Source organism: Acanthochromis polyacanthus, chromosome 7 (assembly GCF_021347895.1).
Source record: "Acanthochromis polyacanthus isolate Apoly-LR-REF ecotype Palm Island chromosome 7, KAUST_Apoly_ChrSc, whole genome shotgun sequence".
In the NCBI taxonomy this organism is placed as follows: Eukaryota; Metazoa; Chordata; class Actinopteri; family Pomacentridae; genus Acanthochromis; species Acanthochromis polyacanthus.
The window spans coordinates 20,751,884-20,778,211 of NC_067119.1; the positions used below are offsets into that span (position 1 = coordinate 20,751,884).

Sequence of the window (26,328 nt, forward strand, 5' to 3'; positions counted from 1 at the left end):
TGCCAAAGTAGGTGTAGATTTTTAATTAGAATTAATGAGACAAGATGCCACACATGTGAAGACGCTACTTCCACAAATAGACTCAAAAGAGAACAAGAGAGTAATTTATACCTACTTGTATGTCCGCTCAGCAGGGATAATGTGACAGCCTATCTGAGTTATATTTCATTATGCTTTCAATTGTCACCTGCTGGCTGAATTTTGTGTTTTGTTACATAATTTCCCCCTTTTAACCACAAATTGATGCAGAAATTTACGTTTGTGCTTAAAATTCACCGGAAAGCAAAGTGTCTTAAGCATGACATTTACTTCGTGATGCTGAAATGTGGAGTCACTTCACCTTAGAAAACTTTTTGAAGTACTTTGCAGTATTGTAAACAGTTTACATGCACTACTATCTCAGTGCAAAAGGCTCACAACTTTATTAAATTAAGTAAAACACACAACACAATACCTTTTGGAAAAATAATTATTCCATTTTTATTTTTTATTATAAGAACATATACCATGTAATATATTTAATATATATAATATATGAACTATTAGTATAGAATTTGATTGTTTTACAATAAATATTTAGAACTGGCAACAAAATAAAAACATCAGCTTTACAAACAAAGCGATGTCTGAATGAGAAAATGGATGGATGGATGAATAAATAAATAAATAAATACTTTGGCATGTCAACGTTACAATAAATTAAAACAGTTGTTTTGTTTTTTTTAATTCTCCGACAGCATTCACAAAGTAAACACCGATATTAAATTCAACTGATTCTTACCACAGTCATGGAACAATCCTTGAAGGACAACTGACTAAAGTTTTTAGGATAATGAGTGACAAGATGGAGCGTTAAGGGTAAAACGCATCTTGCATGTTCTCACAAACCCCAAATCTGCCAAAAACATCAAAACAGCTTGCCTCAAAAAATGCAGAATTTGCAATCAATTTGGAGAATTTGTCAAACTGAACCTTCCTTTTCCATCTCTCTGTTTAAAGAATATGAAGTAAACCTTACATTTGGTCACTCAAAGTGGACTTTGTGACCGCTGCCTCATCTGACCCCTCCTTTATCATAGTCGAGCAGAAATTAACCTTTGATTCAACAAACAGGCACCAGACAGTACAAGACAATACAAAAATCAGGGTGAGCACTCTGCACACATTTACAAAATATACAGTGGTTCACTGGATAATGAAAAATAACTTAAGAACATTATGAAATCAGGCTTGTTTCTTCATATAAATCTCTGCGCAGACATCCATAAGTCACTGAAATATCAGGTTATGATTATACAAGTGTTAACATAATTTAATTCTCATAATTTAAACACATTTTGCTCTCAGCACACCACAGTTCACATGTAACAAATAAAGACATACTATTCGGCAGACGAGGCAGTTCAAGAACATCAAAAACACTGTTGGATGCAGGCGTGAACTAACCGTGACATCACCCGTTGGTTTCAACGCCGAGAAAATGAAGCCCGGATTTTGCTACTTCCTGGTCGCCTTTTTGGATTTTTTGGAGCCAGTGACGTAAAAAGCGTCATCAAACAGGCTGGACCGGAGAGCAACTAGGGGCAGGATTGGCTGAGGACTCTCTTATCCCGCCCACATTTTACCGCAGAGGCTTCTGTTGCTGTCCATCAAGTATAGCCACGCCCCCTGGCTCCGTCAACTTTAACGATTTATTTAAAATTCAGTTTGATTTATTTTAAGATCGGCCACCTGATCTTTCATTTTGACCATGAAAACTAACGGGAAAAAATCCTGAACCGTAGAAAATCAGTCTATCAAATTTTATTTTTTCCAAAAATGAATTGGGGTCTATGGAGAAAAAGCTTTTTGGAGCCAATCCTAGCGGACGGCGTGACATTGCAAGTTTTTGACACTTCCGGGTGGGCTTCAAATTTGGAGCCAGATGCTACGTCCATCTTTATATACAGTCTATGGTTGGATGCTGAATCAATGACATGGTGCTAAAAGCTAAATTATTCTGTGGAGTTTGGGCTACATTTTGGGCTACCAGCCGGTGTCCTGAATCGTGAAAATTAATCCGATTTTAAGGTGTCGTATGTAAAGAATATTAAAAATCTGCAGACATTCTTTCTTTCGTTAAGGGAATACGAGGATAATGCGTTGATATATTTCTCTTTCTCATCTTGTGGACTATTAAAATAATTAATACAAACTATTATCACAATGCATTTTTCTCATAAATATAGTCTCTGGTTGAATTCAGCTCTGCAATTTGGCTTGTAACTAAAACCATCTGTATCTCAAAATATTAAGAGCACTCGGATTAAGGGATTTCTGGGGGGAAAAATATTTAGAAAGGAAAGAAACAGTTTTTCAGTTACACTTGTTTTCACTTACTGACAAACATTAAGCACAATATTCTCACACACCTGCTGACTACACAAATAACATAGTGGATACAGTCAGTAAGGCTCATAGCAGCAAACTGTGATTGTAAAGGCTTCGTGTCGTGTGTGTTTATGTGTTCGCTCATGTTTCGCTCTGGTGCTGCTACAGCCGCTCACACTTTAGTTGGAAGGAAAAGAAGACGACCGGCGCAATCATTTGTTCTCTATCAGCATCTGCACTTTGCACACCAGATCTCTGGCCAGAGTCAGAATCTGCTTGATGTTGTGGTGCTCGGCCATTTCTGGAAGACAAAAAAAAAAACATTTATGGTTAATGTTTTCACCGATGCAAGAACGACAAAAGTCACAAAAAGCAGAATTTATCTCCTTAAATGTGTGGAAAGGCACCCAAACAGAGGAGCCTGACTGAGCTTAAACTCAAATCCTTGTAGTCGTGGCTGCTTAAGTTTTATTCTCTGTCTTAAATTTATCTTTGTGTTTAATCTGAGCTCATTTCTAGAGATCAAATCATGATTAAAAGTTTTCGTGGAAATGATGACTCACTCATATTTCTAAGGCCGCACTGGCAAACAAATTACATCAGTGAGTCACTGTGAATAACTTCACCCAACTGCTGATAATTAAATCAAAACTCTTTCATTTTAAATCACACAAAAGTGCATCCTCCAACACTTTAAACCCTTAAGTGGTTTTTTTAACACCTGAAAAACTTCAGTCAGCAACAGCTGCAGATCTGTGAAGTCAAACTTAACAGCCTTGGCCTTGACAGATAAGAGACATGAAGGAGAAATCTGAAATACATTAAGTCTCTTCATCCTTATCAGCAGGTCAGAGGGTTAAAATAAACACTCCAGCAGAAACTGATATTTTTCCTTCCACCGAGTAAATATTGAGTCGACGACACAAATCTCAGCTGCAACTCTGCCAGTCTTAATGAAACGAAGCACAAAGATTCACACATTGATTGTACTCATAGTAGTTTCGTATGGCATCTTCAGTAAATGTGCTACGCTTGGCAACCTTAAAAAAAAAAGGTGTTGATTGTGTTTTTGTAACAGATGGTCCCAGTACAGGGTGGAAGAGGTAAATAAATTTGTAATGCTGTTCATACAAACACTCTCTGCTTATATTAAGTTTGTTTTTTACTGAATCAACAAGCACAGTGATTTTTAATGAAATCTGATAGTAATGAAATAATTCATATATTTATTTTTACTTTTTTAATGATACTGTCATGCACTCTTAATTTTCATGCAAACCTTATTTAAATTGTACATAGGCCTGTCATCTGTTAAATTGTGCTGATGCTTGTCTCGACCAAGACGACTTTTCCTGGTTAAATAAAATAAAATAAACAATTTCACAGTCAGTGGTGTCTGCTTGACAGTTTCAGGCTCCACTGAATCAAAATCAGAGCAGTACTGTGGTTATTTAGTTTTACGCCTTCATGAAGTAGTAGCTTTGTTTCTATTCTCTGAAGAGTCACCTCTGATTTTTTTTTCTGAGATTGAGAGGCAGCTCCTCGACATGCACATCTTCAGGCATTAATCCAAGGTGGTGTTTGTGGAAAAAAGGCACAACATTGCCATCATCGCTGTGAGCCTGAGGCCAAGGTTGAGAGAAATGCCTCAAAGCTTCATTCCCTCCTCCTTACTGGAACAAAAAGACTCCTCCAGGTTTGCAGCAGCAGGTGGAAAAGAAGCCGCTACTGTCGCTTCACGGTAGTAACTATTAATATGCATGCAAATTTTGATCCACATTAAGAACAAGTAGTTACATCTTCTAGCAGCCAACAAATCAGTTTATGTTTAAACTGACACCGACTGCATTCTGATGACGATATTACACTTCCCTGAACAAAAAGGAGTAAAGATTTGAGACTGAGTGATTAAGTAAAGTGAGTCAGTGTGGTTTTGTGTATTTGGCTGCTAAAGCTGGGACAGATTCAAGCAGCAGATCTTTTTTTTAAAAACGACTAAATTGGTGGAGCGGAAGTCACATAATCATGACTTCTTGTGGTTAGTGGGAGTCAAGCTCTTAAAATGTTGGATGATCTCCAGAATGTAGCTTCTTTGTTAGATTCGTGCCTCACATCTTTCAGGGACGTGTTTGTACTGTTGGTTTTTTGTTACATGTTTGTAGACGCTGCACTCAAGCCAAGACAACCCTGATGGTATCGTTTTTGGTAGTTTTGCAGACTTGGCAAAGTTCTTTTTGTCGCAGAAGATGTTATATGACTATATCTACGAGCTCCCGTGACAGCTAAGCCCAAATGTTACGTGTAAAACGGGTGGGCTGCCTCTTTAGGATAAAGAATACAATACTATGATTTGATGTTGTATTCATCATTTACCAACAGTACGGCCTCTAATTCATTCTGCAACATGACAAGCAGAGAAATTGCTGTTTTATAAGACAAAATATGGCAAAACCAAGTAATACGTTGAATTAGTTTTGTTCTTTTGCCTGCACCTGGTAAAAATAGTCATGGCACTAATTTGGAAAGCATCCCCAGTTGATTTTTGTGCCATTTTTGTGACTATTTATATGAACTCCAGCTACATTCTGGTACGTTTTACCATTGAAGAACTTAATGATGTCGGTGAAGTCCATGTTGTTCTCCAGGATGATGTCCCTGTACATCTCCACCAGCGCCAGAGCAATGAAGAGGACAAAGTGACTGGAGGAGACGTACTTGGCGGCCCAGATGGTTTCCCAGACTGCAAACACGTCATCATACACCAGCTCTGCAGGACAAAGGAGCGGAAGGTGATCAGCGTTTGAAGGTGGGAGGTGAGTTTGTGCAGCTATCAGTGGAGAGAGGAAGGAAGTATCCACTGAGAGGCCGAGCGGATACACTGAGAAAGTCATGTTAATTATAACAGAAGATGAAGCTGCACTATGATGGTTAAACCTGCAGCTTTAAACGTAACAAACTGTGCAGCCGATTTATGCCGTTCACGCCAATTATTTCACACTGCAAAAACTCAAAATCTTACCAAGTCTATTTGTCTTATTTGTAGTCAAAATGTCTCATCCCATTTAAGACAAATTCACTTAACAAGAGACATTTCAGCAAGATGGAGGGACTTGTTTTAAAACATCTTGTTAAGTCAAACAACCTTGAAATTATCTTGTTTTGAGTTAGCCTAGCCGCGCTAGACTCATGCTTTGAAGACGCAAGGGTCTAGGCACGCTCGACAGGGAGAGAGGCGGGCTAAAAGGTTGTCTATCAAATCACTCTGCAGCAATTGGGTAGGTATACAACCAATCAGCGCAACGAATAGGCTCCTAGAGCGCCGGAAATCAGAGGATGCGGTAGTTCAGTGAAGCCTTATTTATACAGTCAATGGGTGAAGCTCAAGTATATTACAGACATGTTAACAGAAAGATTATTCAGAGTCGGTGCTAATGGAGCTCAACGACTGTTGTCGTTTTTGTTGTCGACCCTGGCAGAGAATTAAATTTGTTGCCGTGGGTTGTCTAGCGTGGCTAGGCTAGTTGTTTCCGGTTGTTTCTGTCAGAATCGTCGCGCCTGTCGTCACTTAGTTACGCCCGCCTTCTGACTCTACACTTCATGGTGATTGGTCCGGCCAGTTTTAGGAGAATCCAGCCTCGAGCCTTATGGAGGGTAACTAGATCCACCCTGGCAGAGAATTAAATTCGTTGCCGTGGGTTGTTTAGCGCGGCTAGGCTAGTTTTTAGTTGTATTTTACAAGAAACAAGGTTCATTTTACTTTTCATCCATTTTTCAAGCTGAGGTGTTATTTGTAGAAGCTACACAATCTTCATTTAAGGAATAAACTTCACTTGATTCAAGTAAATGTGTTTTATTGGAAAATCACCACTTAGCTCATGTTGTCAAGTTTGCTAATGCGTTGCACAAAAATTTCAAAACTATATCGTTGATTTCAATACTAGACTTGTTTACATGATGTAGTTATTTAAAAATGAGGGAGTATGAACCACGGTCATATTTGCAACAAATGTATTTTCAACCACCTGTATGCGGACGGATATCTTATAATGCTTAAATCACACTTTGTAATCTTGTTTCAATGACAAGGCGGTCTTAAATCTAGAGTCATGTCCCCGTTCTATGACCTAAAATAAGTAAAATACATCTTAAAATTTTGTACTCAGCATGAATGTTTAAAAAGCAAATGTCTGCTTTTGAGTTAAAAACACCTGCTTTTGAGCGCAGCTGGCTTCCTCTAAAACACAACGCCTCCAAATGCTGTCAAAACACAACTAAATATTAGGATTTCTAGCTAAATGTGAGAAGACACATCTCAAAATGCTTCAATTAATCTTTGTAATCTTATTTCAAGTACAAGAAGGTCTTAAATCTAGAGAAGTGCCACTTTAATACAACTCAAAATGAGTTTAATACATCTCAAATTAGGAGGTTAAATGAAAGTAAAAATCTATTTTTGACTGAAAAATTACTATTTTTTTAGCATTAGCAGTTTTTTTTTCTTGCATTGAGAGGGGCATTTTTTCCACAAATAGTTTCCCAAAAATGTAACCGACTCCCAAATCCTGTCCAAGCCTGAGTAAATGCATGTGCTGTTAACAAGCTGCCAAATGTTTTTTTTATTTTTATCCACAAACAGAGCTTAAAGAGGAGCGAGTCTTCTCTTCCTCTAATTGGCACAAACACCGTAATACTGTGCTGTCACTTTACCTCGCTTGAAGTCGAGGAGAAACCAGCGGTAGCAGAAGTAGAAGTGGGTGTAGTCTCCATTCTGGTGCATTAACTCAAACAGCTCAGAATCCAGGATCTGTACCAAGAGAGGATCAGAGGAGATTCAGGGGGGGAAAAAAAGCAATAATGAGACCAGCTGAGAGAGAAAAATGTGAAAAAACAAGCTGTGACAAATGAAGGGATTTAGCTGCACCAGAGCACTGCAGTGTGTGTAAAGATTTTACTACTGTGTCACCTGGATTAGAGAACGCATGTTGGCGAAGTGAGTGTCCATAGCTCCTCCGTGTGGGAAATTCTGATTCATTCTCTTCATGAGTTCGGTGAAACAGCTGAAAGCCAAGGCCTCTGAAAGCAGCACAGACAGAGGCAGCTGGAGTGAGAAAGTGAGTGGGCAAACTCTCCACTGTTGTTGCATCAATAACTGTAAAAAAATACACCAAATGTCAGAGAAGACGGAAAACAAATAGTGAATCAGCATGCCGACTCACCATCATCCAAAATGACGAGAAGTGGAGCCAGCAGGTCGCACATTCCCTGTACATAACCGATGTCAAGGTGCCTCCAGATATAGCTGTAAATACACAACCAAGACAAGCAAACTTAACTTGGCTGTGGCTCTCTCTGAGTCATACGCTGCTGTCCAGATTGATTTAGAGGTATTTCTGCATTTGTATTCAACACTGAAGCCACGGATTTCAACACAATATTCACCATTTATCAGGGCAAGTGGCTGTACTATTTGCGATTAGGCTTATTGAAGTTGTAAAAATAATGTTTTGTGTCCAAACAGGTCTGAGGTGGGTGTAGAGGATGAAGGGGCACTTGGGAGGAAAATGAAGACAGCTTTAATTAATATAAGCTGCCATTAGAAAGAATACCATTCAGGATAAGGATAGCATTTTGAGCAGTTTTTTCTTTTTATAAAAAAAGAAATCCACGAGAAGTCCAACAAAAATGTGTTAAATGTGCATTTGTCAGTCAGTCAATACAGTAAACTGGTTCCTACTGAAGACCTGAATATTTGAATACAGGTCCTGATTATGTCGCTTTACTGTAGCTTTTAGAGAAGGTTGTTCAGATAGGAGCAGCAGCACAATGAATGAATAAATAAGCATTTTTATGTAACTGTCACATATCTAGTGTAGCCTGTGTGGGTTTTCTCTGACTGCTCAGGCTTTTCACAGTCAGTCACAGACATGCCGCAGGTTAACTGGCGATTTTGAATTGGCTAGAGATGCAAGCATGAACCTGCATGTTTGTCTGTTTTTTTTGTGTTAGAAATGCGATGTACAGGCCTTGTGTCTCTGTCAGCGTCAGCTGGAAGAGGCCAGAGGATGAAGTGGTGTCCAGAAAATGATGGATGGATAGATGGATGGTTGATTTAGTAAAACTTTCATCTGAACGAGTTCAAGTGTTTTGCAATAAATGGTGGTGTGTACTGTTATTTAACAATGCGCTGATGCTTTATTGAAGGTGTCTGATTGCAATAATTTAGACCAAATCTGTAAAATAAAACAGCTTTACTGTAGAACTTGTAGATCTATCAAATTATTGAATGTGTCTGACTGTAAATATTAGGTGGTTGTGTAAAGTAAAAGTGTCTCTCTGCAAAACATAGAATGAAAATGTCTGCAAATGTATTGTTTTTGCACTTTATGTGTACTGGGATATTTTATTGCATTTATGGTTTTTGTTTGCCAGCCATTACTGAATGAATAATGAATTGAATTTGAATATTTTTTTTCAGTGCATGTGGCCTCACAAGACACCACAGAAAATGGAGAAAATAAAAAGAAAAGAAGCTAATATGCGTTTCCTTGCACCCTGTGTAAGATATGATGTGAACAAATGAAAACATACAGCGCTCTGTTGCCCACACAGAAGCATAATTAGGTACATAATTAAAATAATCTACAGTGCCTATGTTTTTTGTAATGAAACAACATGCCGTCCAGTGTATCAGAGAGGCTCCCTGATGTGTTTTTAATAGTTTGTGTGCAACAGAGGAGCTCTGCGGAACAGAAGAATAAAAGTATACAAGGCCTGAGCTACAAAATCACCACTTGTTAATGGCCAGCTAATTGCTGGTTTTGGTCTTTTCAAAGGATTTGAATAAGTGGATCATTTATATGATTTTTTTGAACGAGATACGCAGTGAAAAGTAATGAAGCAAGACTGGGGTGGGAACATTATAATAACCCAAACAATCATTAGCATATTTTAATTCCTGAAAATGACGAGCAATTTTCTGTAAACATGACGATTGGGTCATCAAGTCTCTGCTGCTGTAGGTGTTTTACCTGCACATAATGTTGCGCAGCTTCTCCAGGTTGGCAGGAGTGAAGTACCAGTAGTTCCGGTCACAGCGCTGGACATCCTTTTCAATGCGGTGCAGATTCAGTGTGTATAAGTCCAATAGCTCTTGCTGTATCAAAGAAAATTATGATAATGAATAAAACGGTTTGGTGCCTGGATGAATTTAATGGCTCAGAAAAATGTGTGCTTACAGTGAAAGGACTCCTAGACGATTCTTGAGAGGTCACTTCGTTCTTTACGTTTTCAACCAGAGAGTCGAAGGCAGGGTAAAGGCTCTCCATCTCTGGCTCCGACAGGATGGACTCAGTGCCCTCTGGACTCAGCTTTCCCTGCTCCTCCTCCTGCCTGAGCCCCATTCGAGGAGCCGAGTCCTCAGAGGAAGACGACGTTTCACAGTGTCCCTTCCTGCTGCTCCAAGGCACCATGGAAACTTTGGCTTTGGGGATCTCCTCCATTTCGATGGCTGAGGGAGACTCATCAGACTCAGTCATGACCTGAAGCTCGTCTTTCTGGGATGCACAGTAGACTTCTCTTCCTCTTGAACCGGTGTCTGATGACAGAGCGAGTTTCTTTTCCATTTCAGGAGCTCCAGGACCTTTGAATATTTCACCTTCATCCATTTTCTTCATCTCTTGCATATTTTCATCTTTGAGCTTTGGCACTTCCTCAATGCTCGCTTCTACTTCTTGATGTTCAGTGAGTTCTGCTTTTAATTGTGTTGCAGCTTTTGGTTCTGCCACAGCATCCACATCAGACACTTCTTTTTCTGTTTCCACTGACTCTGTTGTAATAGCTTCTAACTTCTCAATATTTTCTTGAGTTTCAGGCAGCAAACTTGTCACTTTTTTGTCTGTGTTATCATCAGTCTTCCTAGGATCTGCATCAGGTGCTTTCCCCTCCTCTTTGTCCTTCATTTCATCTTTCTCCTGGCTGTCCATTTCCTCTGTAGCGCCCCCTGCAGGTTTAACAGAGCTCTGTGACACCTGAGGACCAGCTGCAGGTCTGGGAGTCGTATCGGTTGCAGCGCTGTCCTCGGTGCTGAAGGATCCGTCTGACAGACCAGATGTGACAGAGAAGTTGCGGGAGGAAGGATGTCCGGAGTCTGGAGAGCTCGTCCCGTTCTGCAGAGCTCCATTGGGCATCTTCGGCACCTGTTTGGCCTCCTCGCTCTTGGGCTCCGTTTCAATCTGGTCCACCTCCTCTACGGACTCAAACACCTGAAAGAACAAGCCAAAGGGAAGCAGACTACTCCAGGGGAAGGGATGGGAGGATGTGAAGAACTAGCAGGAGAGAGAGGAGCAGTGGTTCAAAATGTCGACATCAAACGCGTCACTTGAGTCAAACATCAAGAAATGTGACAGAAAAGATGAGGATATTAGCACTTTGAAAGCTAACAGAAATCCAGTTTAGTAGGTTTGGAAGACCATTTTATTCTATTAAGGCTTTAATGTGTAGATTTTTTGATACCTGTGTGCTGCTGCTGGAATCACTCTGCAGGCGAGCCAGACTCTGCCTGTCTGAGCTCTGGGAGGACTGGGACTGCCGAACGAAGATATTCAAGATAAAAATATATAGAATATTAATGCATGACAACTTTTTTTCTTCACATATTATTATGTTGCCTCATGTGCAGCGCGCATATTAAAAGGTGTACTCCAGTGAGGGGTCAAAATGAAAGCACAAAGCACCAGGATATAATAATACTATGGTCCTAATACAGGTCAAGCTTTAAAAAAAGAGCAACTTTCTGAAAATAACTTTCAATAACCTTTGCCAAGAGCTGTGTGTATGACATTTAATATGTGTATTCCTGCTCCCGAAGAAGAACATTTCATGTGTTGCAACCCTCTTACCACCATCAGTCCATAAAAAAGCCAAGCTTTGTGTTTTCTTCTTGGACAGATTACTAGTAAAGACACATCCACTTTTCTTTTCACTGATTTCATATCAGCATCTGGCTGCACTGTGAGTTAAATGTGGATATTTTCTGTGTAAATCTGCTTGTGTGTGCGTTCCTGCTCTACCTCATTGCTCACAGTGGAGTCGTGATGGGTCATCTTTTGACTGGAACTGTCCATGCTCGCCCCAGACGAGCACTTTGCTAATGCTGCAGCATGCTGCTCTTTCTCTCGCTGCCGGACTATTTCCTCGCAGCCGAGCCACTCGCGCATCGTCTGCTGGTAGCCAACTCGGACCTGCTCGTCCACCTGGTGTAAAAGTGAGGGATCAAAGGTGACTCTTTAGGTGGAGAATGCTTCCGAAGCAAAGTCACAGTCATGGAAACAACAAACCTCTTTCCTCTCGGCCTCCGACATTCCAAACTGGTAGTGACCCAGCAGGAAAGGCCAAACCTCTTTACGCAGTGACGGGTCCACACCGCCGAAGTAGACCAGACGCAGCAGCTCCTGCTCCTTGTAGGCCTGAAGATAAAAAACATGCCTTTGGTCAACTCAGTGCTTCTCTTTTGCTCAGCCTTTATGTTTGATTCATGCTAACCTTCTGAGAAACCATTTGGTATGCTCAGAGTCATGTTATTTTCAAAAAAAATTGCCATATGACTACTTTTATCAAAGCTAGAAAAAAACCCCATTAAGAATCATCAGATTTTCAACTTTGCGAAAAACTTATATTGACTGGCTGCCTCTCTTCAAACCTAGGCTAAAACTCATCTGTTCAAGACTATTCTATTCTATTCTCTCTAATTGCCTCTTTCTTTATTTATGTTTTTATCTTTATGTATGGTTTTTTATCTGTTCTTGTTGTATTTATTTTTCCTGTAAAGCGACCTTGGGTGTCAAGAAAGGCGCTAACAAATAAAATGTATTATGATTATTATTATGAAACCTCTGTCATGTGAGTTACTAACCGAATTTTAGTGTTTATGTTGTCTGTTTGCACTCGTATTCATTTGTTAAAATTCTTTTTCATTATTTAGTATACAATAAAACACTTTGTAACTTGGATTTCAAAAGTTGTTTTACAAATGAAAGAATTATTATTATTATGTATTTTTTATTATATGTTGTTCTGTTGGGAAAAAAAACAAACAAAACTAAGCTTAAAATTTTTATATTTTATCAAAATCACTTTATTCTCCATGTCTCTTCAAAAAAACTGCCAAAAAAAGGTTTAAAAATAAAAATTCTGAATATGTGAAGCCACGATTCACACAGCTATGACCACCAGTTACATGAGCAAAAAAATGCAAAGAAACTGCTTGGAGTTTAGAGGGAATGTGTATGTTTAAAACATTAATTAGTGCTTCACAAATTACGTAATAAAAAAAATCTATTTTTATTAGGAACATCTGGCAATAAATAGGTTTTCATTCTCAAGTCACGCTATCCTTGACTGCAGGTAAATGTGCCCGGATAAAGTGTAGACATGGACTCTGGGATTGACAGGCCCATTAGTCATGCTTCACTGTTGTCAGACTAATGGTGTGAAGCACATGATCAGCAGAGGATGAATATGGACGAGACAGAAGACGGACAGAGTGAAAGAGAGATGCTGGGAGTGGACAACACACTGTCAGCGGTCAACAGTGTTGCGGTGAAGTGACACCAGCGATACATACTGTGGCGTCCTGCAGGAACTTCTGCCACACGTCTGTGCTGAGCCCTTCATAGGCGTCACAGGGGGCGTCGGGCGCCACGATGGCGTGATTGACGAGAGCAGAGAGGTGTGTTCGCACAGTGGACAGGTGACGGCAGTACGCCAACCCTGGTTCACAACACACTGAATTATTTAATGCCTCTGCAGGAGCAAGTGGTCATGAAAATGTGTAAATTATGCTGTGGTTACTCCAACACAGTTTCATAGCGGAGGTGAACAGATGTGAATACTTTCTCTGTAAACAGCAATCACTCACAGCCATAAAATGCCCTGGAGATGATCTGATACTTCATGTTGTCACATAGCAGCTTCAAAGGAGTCCTGCAGGAAGACACAGCACAGATTATTTGACATAGAAGAAACACAAGTATTCTGGTGTTTTTTCTTTATATTCTGCCAACAGACTGTCATTAAACTGATCATCTAGTGCATGAGAAGAACTCATTTTATCTTTAATTTATAATGAACTGTCTGTGCAATTTTAGAGCATTCTCCTTGAACTGGGAAGTTCCCAGTCAAACACTTCAACTCAAACGGCCTCTTTGTAACAATCATAGTGTCCAGGGACCAACTAAACCTTTTATAAGCCAGCTTATAGCATTTATGCTCCGAACTGCTGGAACTTTCTGTCTGACGACCTGAGAGCCGCTGGAAGTGTAGAAATCTTCAAAGGAAAATTTAAAACAATCTCTGAAAGTATGCTATACAGTCGTGACTTTAGTTGTATTCATGTATTTGCTTTGATATTTTAATGTTTTAATTTATTTTAATTTATTTCTGTCTTTTTTAAGAATTTTTAAGACGCTTTTCATTGTTTTATTGCGCATTCAGGATCTGTCTTTTAATGTAATTTTATCTTTTTTTAATGATTATTTCATGTTTTGTCTTTTTAACCTTTTTTATTTATTTTTTTTATAACTCTGTTTCTCTTCTTCTGTCTTTTTTGTGAGTTATCAGCCATCTGGTGAGCACTTTGAACAGCACTGAGCTGTATGACAGGTGCTGTACAAATAAAGTTTGACTGATTGATTAATTGATTGACTGACGGTTTGTAGTCGGATTCCAACTTGGAAAGTCAAAAGAACTTCACCAACATTTTAATTGCCCCCTGAGTTTTCTGAATCTGAACATTGGCCCATTAAGCCAATACAATACAAGTCAAATGACAGTAAAAGCTGCAGTAATATACAATTTATTAGCACTTCAGTCTTTTTTGTGTCACAAAATCAATCTTACCGTTTCACTTCTATGTGAGGGCATACTGCTGCAGTGTTTGTATGCACAAAATACGGCACAGTGTGTTGTCATCAACTGCTATTGCAATTGCTTCTGAGTTCTCCGTCTTGTTGTTGTGTAACATTTAGACTTGACAATAAAACAGTTCTGAATAGAAACTGAAAGGAGAATGCTGTAATGCTTTGTAACACCTGAATTTGGAAACATCCTGCCAATTGTGTTCGGCAACAAGTCCAGTGCTGTCAAACTGTGTGCATACATAGTAGAAGGGGACCATGTGGGAAAAAAAACCTTATATTGGTGCAAAGTCAGCAAACTTTCTTCTAAGTCTTTTACTTAAATTGTAGCTGTGGCTCTCTCCCCATTCATTTCAATTGGAGCCTGATACTGTTAATCTGAATGAACTGTCCAGGGTGTTACCTAGATGGGTGCTGAGTTCTGACTTCTGATTTGAATGGAACGCTGCACTTAGTGTTGCCGTTGACCTTTAATTAAATGATAAACTATTGTTCAGCCATACAGGACAAATAGGCTAAGCAGCTTGCCTTTTTTCTACAACCGCCAACCATTTTATCTGCTCTGCTTATCACCTGATTCTCCCAACACCTTCTCATTCCAGCAAGGCAAATGTCACATAATTATCTTCTGTGCAGTTGCCGGGTTCATGTATCTTTGTTCCATCCTCGGTTTCCTCTGTATTGTTGAGGATGTCAGGTGAGCTAGTGTGTTTCTGTGTGCTTCCTTGTCATGATCTGACACCACTCAGTCCAGTTCGCAGCGTGTTTCTCTCTCACCTCTCATGGTTGCATCCTTTGGGTGTCGCTCCGTCAGAGAAGCTCCCCTGAGAGCAGGAGGAACACGACGACTTCCTGAGAGTGGGATGCCACATCGCAGCTCCCTGATCCATCAGATCAGGAGGAGTCACTGCACAGAAACACACGCCGACGTTATCACTTCAGATTCACACACTGCACATACAGCCAAGAAAGATTATATCAGCATTTAGATTCAGCTGTAAACATTTTTGCATGAGCAGAATTACACTGACTCGTCGTGATCTGCTTAAAGCACCTCAAATTACAGTTTGTTCCTGTTAGAGCAAAAACAAAGCACATAAACAAAGGCATTAATGCAATCTGGAATTGACGCACAGTTTGAAAGCATGAAGCCAGCATACTTAGTCACATTATTATAGAGGAAAAATCAATCGAGCAAGAGTTCAGGAGCCACATTTGATCAATCCACCCATAGCCTGCTAAAAGGTTACTGCGTCGTGATGCAGTAAAAAACAGTGTGACACAATGTGGCTTTAATAACGCGGCACATCGATAAACGCTGCTGGAGGCGCAGGGCAGCCCAGGAGGATATTGGATGCAAGGAATTAAAGCAAGGCAAGCTGACAGATGGACAGACGAGTCGAGGTGTGACAGTGTTACAGCTGCTTCCTGTGAATGAGGGGGATTCTTCAGGACAGCTGCAGGACCCTCTGGGCACAACCAGAGTCCCTGTATTGGAGGGGGACTCTCGACTCCGGTGAAGGGAGAGGAAGGAAGTCAGGTGGGAAGGATGGGTTACAGTCACTGCAACAAACAACGAGCAACGTTTTCATCAAAATGCAACGATCTGGAGAGGCCTGTGGGCGCTGATCGTCCTCCTTCTCTGGATGAGAAACTCACCAAACTCCGATTGGCTGTTTGGAAACAGGATGCGGAAGACATAGTCTGTGGCCTCGTCCTCCTCCTTATCTGAAACCGAGTCTGAGGATCCAGATCCCTGAGGAACTCTCTTCCGCAGCTTGGGAAACACTTTTCCCTGCAACAGAAAAAAAAAATGTTATTAAAGTGATGCCAGTGCCAAAAATGCTCAACCGTTCAGCTTAGTTAAGCCATCCTTTGAATTAAAGTTGATGAGTGTCTGTATGATTAAGCCTATTAATAGTAGCTGAGCATGCGTGGGTGGTTTTCATTATCCAGCTTAGTTGCAGATAAAAAGCTGTTCAGGGTTTAACAAAAGCATTCATTCAACAAAGGAGACACCTTTTGTGTGGTGGTGCGGAGAGAACAATTAATCAGTGTCTCTTCAGACATTACTGCTGTGAGGCAGGGCATCCACTTCCAAACCTAAACCTCTTTTTTATTGATTTATTGATCAGACAATGCAGATTTAGCTATTTAGGGCTGTTTTCTGGAAGAATGGTAAGTATATGTGTTGTGTTGTGTTGTGTTGTGGATCTGCAGCAAAGTAAGACCTCCTGTGCTGACCTTTCCCCTCTGGGACCAGAGTGGAGGGTCCAGCTGGCCGTGAGGAAGCAGGCCGTTCTCCAGGCAGGAGAGGAACTGGAGCAAATGGCCTCCTCTGGGGAAGCGAAGTGGAGGCCTTTGGATCCCATCCTGACTGACCAGCACCACCGTCCCCCCGCTGTCCACTGCAGGAGACGTACAAGAGACGATTCCTTTAATGACTTGTTTAAATTTTCCCCGTTTGTTGCTTTTCAACATTTATATGCGGTCAATATAATTTTGGCTTTTTTGACCAATAATTACAAAAAAAGACTCTTGAAAGTCAAAGTGAAAAGTGATTTTTACAAAGTAATGTCAATTAATTAAAAATCTAAAATGTAAATTATTTGATTGCATAAATATTCAACACCTGCACGTCAGGATTTAGTAGATGCGGCTTTGGTCACCACTATTGCACTGAAGCTGTGTGAAAAAGGTCTAAAACAGCCTCACACATCTGGACATTGCAATTTTACCCCATTCTTCTTTGCAGCTGCAATATGCACAGTCCCTCCTATCTCTGCTGCTGAAGCTTGTTACTCCTTCAAGGGAGTCATATGTGTCTTGGTGGCCTCCCTCACTAGTCTCTGTCCTGCACCGTCATTCCGTTTTTTAGGACAGCTTGCTCTATGCAGACGAACACGTGACATATTTCTCTCATTTCTTAATGATCTTTTAACTGTACTCCAAGGGATATTCAGTCATTTGGAAATTTTCTTGTATCCATCCCTTGACTTATGTTTCTTAATATTCTTTTATTAAAAGCATAAGTCAAGTTTAGTTGCCCAGAGTGTTCTTTTGTCTTCATGTTTAAGAGTAGTGATTCCTCAGTGACTAGACCTGGATGTAGGTGTCTTTATGCTACATTCACTGCACTTTGATGATCTCCATTTCAGTCACTGTGTGACTCCTGGCGTCAAGCAGCTGCACCTGTGTTGAATTAGGTGAGTCACTTTAAAGGGGGTGAACACTTCTGCAGTCAATGATTTTACATCTAAATGCTCAATTACTTGACATCACTTTGTAGAAATACCTTTCTGTGGGTTTTTGTTCTGCCACAACCAGAAGACCTGAGGGTTCTAAAACAAGATAAAAACAAATCTGATAAACAAGTAGGACCAAGACCATTAAGAGCTTTATAAACCAATTAAAGGATCCGAAAATCTATTCTGCAGCAGACAGGTGGCCAGTACAGGGACTTTAAATTTGGTTTTAATGTGCTTTGCCTCTAGTCTTGGTCAACACGCAGGCTGCTGAGGTTTTACAAAGCCAAAATGTGTTTTTCATGGGGAGACCAGAGAGCTGAGCATTTCAATAATCAATCCTACAGGGAATAAAAGCATTTAACAGAGTCCTTGTTTTGCCTTGAAAGAGAGTCAATCTCAGTTTGGCAGTGTTCTTGAAATGATAAAATGCATTTCAGATATCTTTCTGATGTGAGGCTCAAAACTGAAATTTGGATCAAAGATGACTCCCTGATTTTTTACTTGTTGACATGATTTAAACACCAGCATTCATGTCAGCACTCTATTGGCTGCAAAACACGAAGACACAAGGCTGTTCATGACATTTTAAAATCAAAAGACGCTACTAACCTGCAAACACTGGTATAAAGTAAAGGTTTGTATGCACCCACCTTGTTGATGACAGTGCAAATAAACGATCTCCTCTAGACGGATTGTCATTGCATAGTCCCAGTATACACTGAAAAACATTCAATAAAGGACACAGCGATTAACAGTACAATAAAAACTGTGTATCCCAAGCAAACAATGATAAACAAATCCATAGGCATTATTTACATATTACCTGAATCAGAGCCTCAAGGGCCATTAATTTTATATTTAACAAAAAAATATTGTTGAGAGCGCACACAAAGACAAGCAGGCGCACAACCTAATCCAGTAATCAATCTTTTTGATGAGAGAAACCATGCACAGGCACAGGGGCATAATATGGTTTGCTAGTTTGAGAGATGTCTGACAGTGTCTCAGTCAATAAACCATCTGTTGGCTGCTGGTGTGCTGAAAAAAAAGGCCTCATCAGATTTGCAGCGTTTATTCGGCACACTGAGCCCCCGAGTCACACACACACACACAAACACACTGCATTATTCAGGAGTTCCAGAGTGTTACACAAACAGCGCTGAGAAGAAGCAAAGACAAAACGCAGCGCTGAGATGGCTTTGTGGAGGAGCATTATATGGTAGCTATTCCTGGTAAGAGTGGGATTACTAATTATCAAATGCAGCCTCTGGTAGACACAATCACTGTCATCAAAATGCATTTGCAGATGGGGAACTTTGCACCTGCGCTCATAGTCCAAGTCTCCAACAGAGCCGTTCATGAGCTGGTTGGGCGTCCACTTCAGCGTCATGATGTCTGCGGTCTGGTGCAGAGAGAGGTAACCTGGGATAGCCTCCATGTCGTCTCTCTGGAACAACCACAAGTACAGCTGTTGTCATTGAAAGCAAGGAATATGTTTGTATGTATGAAGCAAACTGTACTGATGCTACCAAATAAGGCTGTTAGCTGCGTCGCTGCACTGATAACATACATGCTGCGTTGCTATTTTAGAGCAGACAGGGGAAATTCCAGGATGTCTAAACCTGAATGTATATCGTCTTTTGGGCACATAGCACAATTAGTGAGAGCAGGGATAGAAGATTATCGGTCTGGCCGATTATCGTGGCAGATATTTGACGTTTTTCCAATTACTGGTGTCTGTATTTTTATTAACCGATTTCTGATAAATTAAAAGCCACACTTCAGGTCTAATGCTGCCATCTCTCCCTGTTTGTAGTCACTCTGTGGTCTCAGAAATGTCTCTCTGAATAAGAAACAGAAGCTGTTGACACAACTCAGGAAATTCTCACAGTTGGCTAAGGTTATGCTAGTGGCTAACGGCTAAGTTAGAAGGCAGCCACAGATCACCCTGAAATGGAGTCTGGAAAACAATAATTAATAGTGATTTAAGGTATGAACTTTAATGGATAATAAAAAGTGAAATATCAAGAAAATAGAGAAAAACAGCAGATGTAACTGCAGGAAACAACGTGATAAATCTCAGTTGATCCCACATAAACAGAGGAGGGTGTCCTAATTTAACTCATATATCAGTCATCGGCCTTTCTTGTTTACCAATAATCAGCATCAGTATCGGCCCTTAAAACCCCATACTGGTTGATCCCTAGACAGGAATGTATGATAATCTTTTGGAGATATATGATGACGACATGATATGTAGACTTCCAGTTAGTTTGGGGCTTTAAATTGCACTTGCATTTATTAATACTGTTCCTAAAGACTGTCATATCTATACATCGATACATACTGGTGAGAAATCGGATAGTTACCGGCTGTACAAGCACATTGTTCTTGCCAAACAGTAGCGTGGCCCTGTTGTTTTGATGCAGCGACTCCACATATTCCCGAGCTGATGGTGAGGGGGAAGGGCGTTCATCCATGCTGCTGCTGGAGTGACGCTTCTGGATCTGCACAGAACAGACACGAAATATATCAAATCAGAGAGCAAAACTGATGACTAGCATTCACTCATTCATGTGCACCAGTGCAGCTTCTCTCATTCCTAATGCCAGAGACCAGCTTCCGTCTGCATGGAACGCACACATACAAATACACAACGAGTGTTGTGGCGAGTCAGATTGGGCCGAGTTGACCTGGTTCACTGATAACATGACGACTGAACAAGTGTCAAGGTCTCTGATATGCTCTGTTCTTTCTCCTGGGACACACTGTGCTTCACTCACGGCAGTAATTTGAGCAGGTTGACCAGATAGAAAGCAAGAAACTCTGAAGGGAGTGAAACTAAAACAGCAGAATACGCTATAGACACAGGATACAATAAAAGGAGCCTGAAACAAATTCTACACACTCAGTTTCTGCATGATCAGATGTCATACTTACACATAATGCAGGCCGCTTAGTGGGAGAATCCTGCCTGCAATGGCCACTATGGATGCGATGTCTTTGCACCAACTCGTCAGCAGACGGATCTGTCCAGAAGTGGTCGGCTGTCTTCATCTTTGTATACTCCAAAGCACAAGGTCCAACTGTCATGAATGAAGCAGCACAGTTAGATAATACAGAAACAAGATTAATGGTTTTATTAACCAGCAATGAGCTTCAGACTGTCTTAGATATTAACCGTCACATTAAAAAAACAGAGGGAAAGAGGGAGTATGTTTAGTACTGAAAGGTAGATTATTTTGTGTGCAATAACAGGCCTCTGATGACGTATCTTTTGAATCACCGTAAAAGTACAAAGAATTTTTAAAGGGCTGTAGTTCTCAAAGTGTTTGCTTTCATGGCTTGAAAATTGTGACTGTGACTGTGAAAATTGGAGACAGCAGTAAGTTTTTAAATATCTTCTCTGGGACCTTAAAGATTCAAGATTGTCTAGAACAAAAAAGGGGAAAAAGAACCAAAATGTTTTCCTCTTTTTTCAGTTCTCAGTGCTTTAGATTTTACTTGCTACTCACATGGGCAGTTCTTTACAGTACAGTTTATCTAAAATTATATCAAGTCAGTCTAAAGTTACAGACAAATGTGCCTGCTGAGGAAGGCAGCACTGCTTCTGACTTGACTCCAGTGACAACAGTCATGTCATGACACTGTCAAGGAACTTACTGTAAGTATACATTAGGAGAAGAATAAAAAAATGTTGGACAACCGTTTGAAAGGATATTTCTATGGAACACATGATAATACTTTTGATTGGGCGAAAAATGCCTTGTAGGGTACCATAATGTTCTTGTTTGCTTAACATGTTTCCAGACAATAAATCCAAATTTTTAAAAGATGTTAACTGACGACAATAAATTTTTAAAAAATCTTGTAATTCCATGTATTGTTACCTAACAAAGAAGCAAGGATAGGTCCATCTACAGGGTCCATTAGAAAGGCCTCTTTCTCGTAGTATTTACTGGAAGACAAATGTGAAAGTGGAGTTTTGAGGGTAGATAGAAATCTTGAAACACAGTTAAACAAAGTGCTGTTCGCCCTCGATATACCTGCTGTTCTCCACCAGGTAGAGAACAATCTTGTCCAGCACCTTCTCAAACAGAGCCGTCCTGATCCACAGGTTCTTTACCCCCTGCGGGTTGAGGCTGGGCAGTCGGGGCATCTTGCGAAGGCTGTCTTGACTTTGCAAGCTTTGACTCCGCCTGGGGAAGAGTTTTCATGACACGATTTTAAAATTCCGTCAAGAGAAACTGCATTTGCATCACACTATTAGCATTAGTGATTCATGATTCAAAAAAAGCTTATCAGCATGAATTATTTAGAAGCTTTATATAATAAAAAAAAACAGCGCTTCAGACAGACAGTCATTTGTTTTCAGTGCTTTTGCTGTGACAATCAAACAGGCTTTGATGAACGCTTTGAAGTATGCTGTGATGTGCGAGAACGAGCCGTGATGCACGCGTCTCTCACTTTGTCTCGATGATCTGCTCGAGCTCCTGGGCCTTCCTGCACAGCTCCTCAGCCGGGGCGAAGCTTTTCCCCACCTTCATAAAGAGCGCTGCTATCTTGTTGCTACGCAGAAATCCTGCCGCTCGCCGTTTTAGCCCGTGCAGAACACATGCCTCCACTGCAGCTGTATAGACACACACACACACACACAAAAAAAAAAACAATCATTATTAGGGAGCACTTTACTAATACTGTACACAAGAACAATATGACAATAAAGAACACAAGAATCCCAAAAAATATATAATCATGAATAGCCAAAGCTAAACCAGAACACAAAAGCTACATTTCAGAGCAGAAAAGGCCTTTTGTGGCGCCAAATGTGTATTTTTTTCTAAACTGGGAGCAAAATATATGTATTCTTGTGATAAAACACTGGTGTAATTATAACTTGATTAGTTCACAGGAAAAAGTTGTTGCACACATTTTAGCAACAGTTGTCTATTTACACATACAGAGAAAGAGCAACTTTAGTATTCATGTCTGGAGTTATATATCTTATCTTAGTTTTTGTTCCTATCAACTCCTGTAAAAATGATCTATATTCTGAGAAAATTAACCATCCATAAAATCAAAACAACAAGTACAAAGATCCCAGTCTGTAGAGCCATTTAAGTTACAGGTTCATTTGATCTGTTGTTAATATGAAAGTAAAAATTGGTACTTTCATTTGTAACACTTAGATGAACATTTTATGCCAAAAGTACAATTTTGTGTACAATGTGGAACAACGTGGCACCTAGTATCACCCAAAAATGTGTCTTGTGACAGAAGATATTTTCTAGTAGATGGTGCATCTCTAAACAATGATTTTATGCTCCTATTCAGTGCATTTGTGAATGAAATCAACATGTGACGTGTCAGGTTAAGAAAATCAAGCCCTTATATTGCATTTTTAGAAAAAAAAAGTTTAATTTTGTTTTCTAGCATGAAGACTGCATATTTCCTAAACAATTTCTCCAATTTCTATCCATTTTTAATAACTTCATGACTTAATGTTATCTAGTCCAGTTTATCCAGTAAGTTAATGACATGTTGACACACTTGCGCAGTCGCTTGACTGTAATGAAGGACGGACTCCCACCCAGCTTCCAGGCCTACGTGGCAGCGCAGCCCAGAGCTGTGTTGACATTTGAGTTCTCTTTCAGGACTAATCCTGTAGCTCTGCTCACATGGGGTCAGGGGGAAGGCTGGGGTTGCCATGACAACCGCTGTTGATGGAGCAATCGAGCTCTGAGAGAAATGAGCGGAGGGAGGGGCAGCGACGACTCATCAGCATCATGATTTCTATCTCCCCATCATCCTCACTCCTTCAAGCTCGGCTCCTGTCTTTCCTTCACTGAGTTTCTCGGTCGCTGATGCTCCTACAGTCACGGCCCCCCGAGGTTTCACTTCAACGCCAGCTGATGAACGTGTCTTTAGAACCACCACCCTGCAGGATGTCTTCAACATCGTTTCTGCACGTCTCTTTTCTTCTTTCTCTTTTCATGTATTTTTCTGACCTTATCTCTCTGATCATTAGAAGAGCAAGAAGCTAAATGTCAGAACAAAGGACTACATTAAAAGGTCTCCAAATATAGTTGATGCTCCTTAGCCTTTCATCATTTCAGCTAACTAGTCCCTGATGTCAAAAGTGCAAAGAAACACTCCCAAGCCTTTGCAGTTTTTGAAAGCTGCAGCTGATCTACCAAGCTACAGAGAAAACTCCCAGTCTGCCACAGTATCTGAAATGAACAGCATCTGTGGTAGTGCGACACACAGTACTATTTCCACTTGGGAAACTTCTCTAGCACCGTGCAGCACATATAAATACGTACACAAAGTAATCAGTGCGAGACACGTAGTATTCATATCAACTAATTTAGTAAATTCTAATGTTTTGTCCGAGCCGTTTTCCAACAACAGCAATCACAAACAGCATAATGAAGCATCGAGCCCATAGGATCAGTTCTTTGTACAGTCCCTCCTGGTGAAAACAGCTAAATTGCCTCTAATCATTCTGTATCTGTGGCAACTGAGTGCATTAAGAGACTCTTGTTAGTGACACACAGCTGACCAACACTTTGCACGGATCCACAGCCACCAACACAAAGCCTTAGAATGAACAGTGCTGAGATAATTAATCAGAAAGTCCATATGTTGAGCCACTGGTGGTATTTTTATCCCCCGCCTCCATGAAGTGGAAAAGGGGGATATAGGTTTGGCTTCCGTCCGTCCGTCCGTGCGTGCGTGCGTCCGAGATGAAGGGGACAGCTTTTCTCGGAAACTATTACAGCTAGGATTACGAAATTTAGTGTGTAGCTTCACACCATGGACACCTCGATCAAGTTCGAAAACCTGTGCGATAATATTTAACATAGTTATGGCCCTTGATCACTATTTTGGATATAGACTCACAGACATCACATGTGGCGGGGGATATTGATGACTTATTTATCTTCTAAGAAAACAGTTGGGGAGGGGCTTTCACCATCATCTAAACCCAACATAGGAGGAGTTATAACATATTCAACATCTGAAAAACGTTTATTACAGTTGCACTTGCTGAAATGTTTACAGTGTTGATGCTTTCTTTAGAAGTCTCCAATTCTAATAAGGTGTACAGTCAGTGTGGTTGAGGTGAACTGAAATCAGAACATTCACGGTTACTACTGAGGGAAAAGGTGAGCCGCATTTCCCAGAGTCTGCAATCTGATGCATTCTGGCATCTTTCCATGGCATTTCAGTGGTGCTGTGACTCTCCACAACTAAACAAAGTTGTGTCGGGGCATCAGACCTTCTCCTCTGAGGGTATGAAATGTGGTGCGAAGTAAAACTGGAAACCCAAGGTTATTTTTTATTGTCGATCAACCTGCCAGCTATTTTCTCGATTCATTGATTGGCTGTTTCGTCAACCTAGAGTGAGAAAATTGAGAAAAATGTCTAGCAATGTTTCGCAAAGCTGAAGATGACGTCATTAAATGTCTTGTTTTGTCCACATTTCAAATATATTTGCTGTTATAGAAGAGTAAAGAAAGCAGAAAACAGTCCCGTTTAAGAAGCTGGAATCAGATCATTTAGACTTTTTCACAAAAACTGATCCACACATTATCAAAGTTGGTAATTATCAACAGCTGACAACTAATCAACTTATCATTGCAGCTTAAATGATGAGCAAATTGTAAAGATTTAGGTTTGGTCCTTACCTTTCAAATGAAAGAGATGCTTATGGAGTATTTAATGTCACATTGTGGACATTTCATTACTCATTTATTAAGAAATGAAATTAAAACTGATCATTATGAAACATACTTTTATTTCACTATAGTTTTTCTGAAGCACAACATCACAGCAGTAAAAGCACAGGTGAGCCCTCTGCAGGCATGTTGTTGTGTGCATGCCGGATGACTGACATGGGTTAATTAGACTCTTAATAGAGGTCACCGCCTATTAAAGTTATTAATTACACTAGTGCATTCTCTGCGATGACAAATCATAATGTCTGCTGTAAAAAATAAATAAAATCCCCACAGTATCAATATGCATGTGTGAGTGTCTGCGCGCATGCTGGTACGTCAGGTTTGTTTTAATAAATCCCTCATTTTTTGAAGAAAGTAGCATTGTGACACTAGCTTTCAAGCTTTCAAAATGCTTGCTTGCATAGTGAAATCAATACACTCTGTGTTACTAGCAGGCAAAAGTGGAAGTGACTATTTTCTTAAGGTTTCTGCAGCTTCAGGATGCATCTCTGCTGGCGAAGAAACACGTGAAGTGACTGAAATCTGTTCACTGCTCTCAAATTAATTAGAGATAAGTTAAGACTGAGACATGAATGCCTGATACACTATAAGAATAAATAAATAACAAAGTATAACAGACCATCAAATCAGTCAATACAGCTAGTCGTTTTTAGTATTGTTGTCCTACTCGTCATTGCCTCCTAACTCAAGTCTCAGCCTTCATCCCCTCCACAGCCTCTACGTTTCAGACTCTGCCTGGGCGGCTCAGTGGCCATGATGCTAGAAGCTAATTGCTCCCCGGTGAGCTGGCTGAGCTCGTCTCCCATCCTCCACTCACTCTCATTTCTGAACAGACCACAGCTGAAAGAGAACATGTAGTAACAAGAGCCACTGTAGAAGAATCACAGGAGGAGTCAGAGGGAGGAGGAGGAGGCTGATGCAGAGACATGAGAGGGTCATCCTGAGCGGCTACGTGTCCACTGGGACGTATCATAATGATAGAGGGAAGGCTATTAGAAGATCCAGGAGGTAACGCTGTGGGCCAAGGAATCTGTTGAAACAGCAACATGAAAG

At 40.4% G+C, this 26,328-nt stretch overlaps 1 protein-coding gene across 4 annotated transcripts in view; it reads right to left on the reverse strand.

The window, feature by feature from the left end:
- Positions 1–451: 451 nt before the first annotated feature.
- The window catches only part of sgsm1a (small G protein signaling modulator 1a), a 41,250-nt gene continuing 15,373 nt past the window's right edge, over positions 452–26,328 (reverse strand). The window contains exons 4-25 of one of the 4 annotated variants that reach the window (XM_022198589.2): positions 21,998–22,160; positions 21,577–21,729; positions 21,421–21,488; positions 20,471–20,616; positions 19,900–20,037; positions 18,853–18,977; positions 18,181–18,248; positions 16,527–16,690; positions 15,942–16,077; positions 15,060–15,189; positions 13,286–13,350; positions 12,992–13,137; positions 11,706–11,834; positions 11,451–11,621; positions 10,882–10,953; positions 9,606–10,631; positions 9,399–9,523; positions 7,587–7,669; positions 7,334–7,443; positions 7,078–7,174; positions 4,970–5,137; positions 452–2,671 (exon numbers count right to left, since the gene is read on the reverse strand). In XM_022198589.2, coding sequence (XP_022054281.2) covers positions 2,583–2,671; positions 4,970–5,137; positions 7,078–7,174; positions 7,334–7,443; positions 7,587–7,669; positions 9,399–9,523; positions 9,606–10,631; positions 10,882–10,953; positions 11,451–11,621; positions 11,706–11,834; positions 12,992–13,137; positions 13,286–13,350; positions 15,060–15,189; positions 15,942–16,077; positions 16,527–16,690; positions 18,181–18,248; positions 18,853–18,977; positions 19,900–20,037; positions 20,471–20,616; positions 21,421–21,488; positions 21,577–21,729; positions 21,998–22,160 — 3,572 coding nt within the window. In that variant the 3' untranslated portion in view covers positions 452–2,582. Of the gene's footprint in view, positions 2,672–4,969; positions 5,138–7,077; positions 7,175–7,333; positions 7,444–7,586; positions 7,670–9,398; positions 9,524–9,605; positions 10,695–10,881; positions 10,954–11,438; positions 11,622–11,705; positions 11,835–12,991; positions 13,138–13,285; positions 13,351–15,059; positions 15,190–15,941; positions 16,078–16,526; positions 16,691–18,180; positions 18,249–18,852; positions 18,978–19,899; positions 20,038–20,470; positions 20,617–21,420; positions 21,489–21,576; positions 21,730–21,997; positions 22,161–26,328 lie in introns of all 4 variants that reach the window. The other 3 variants (XM_022198568.2, XM_022198579.2, XM_022198560.2) reach the window with 3 other exon arrangements.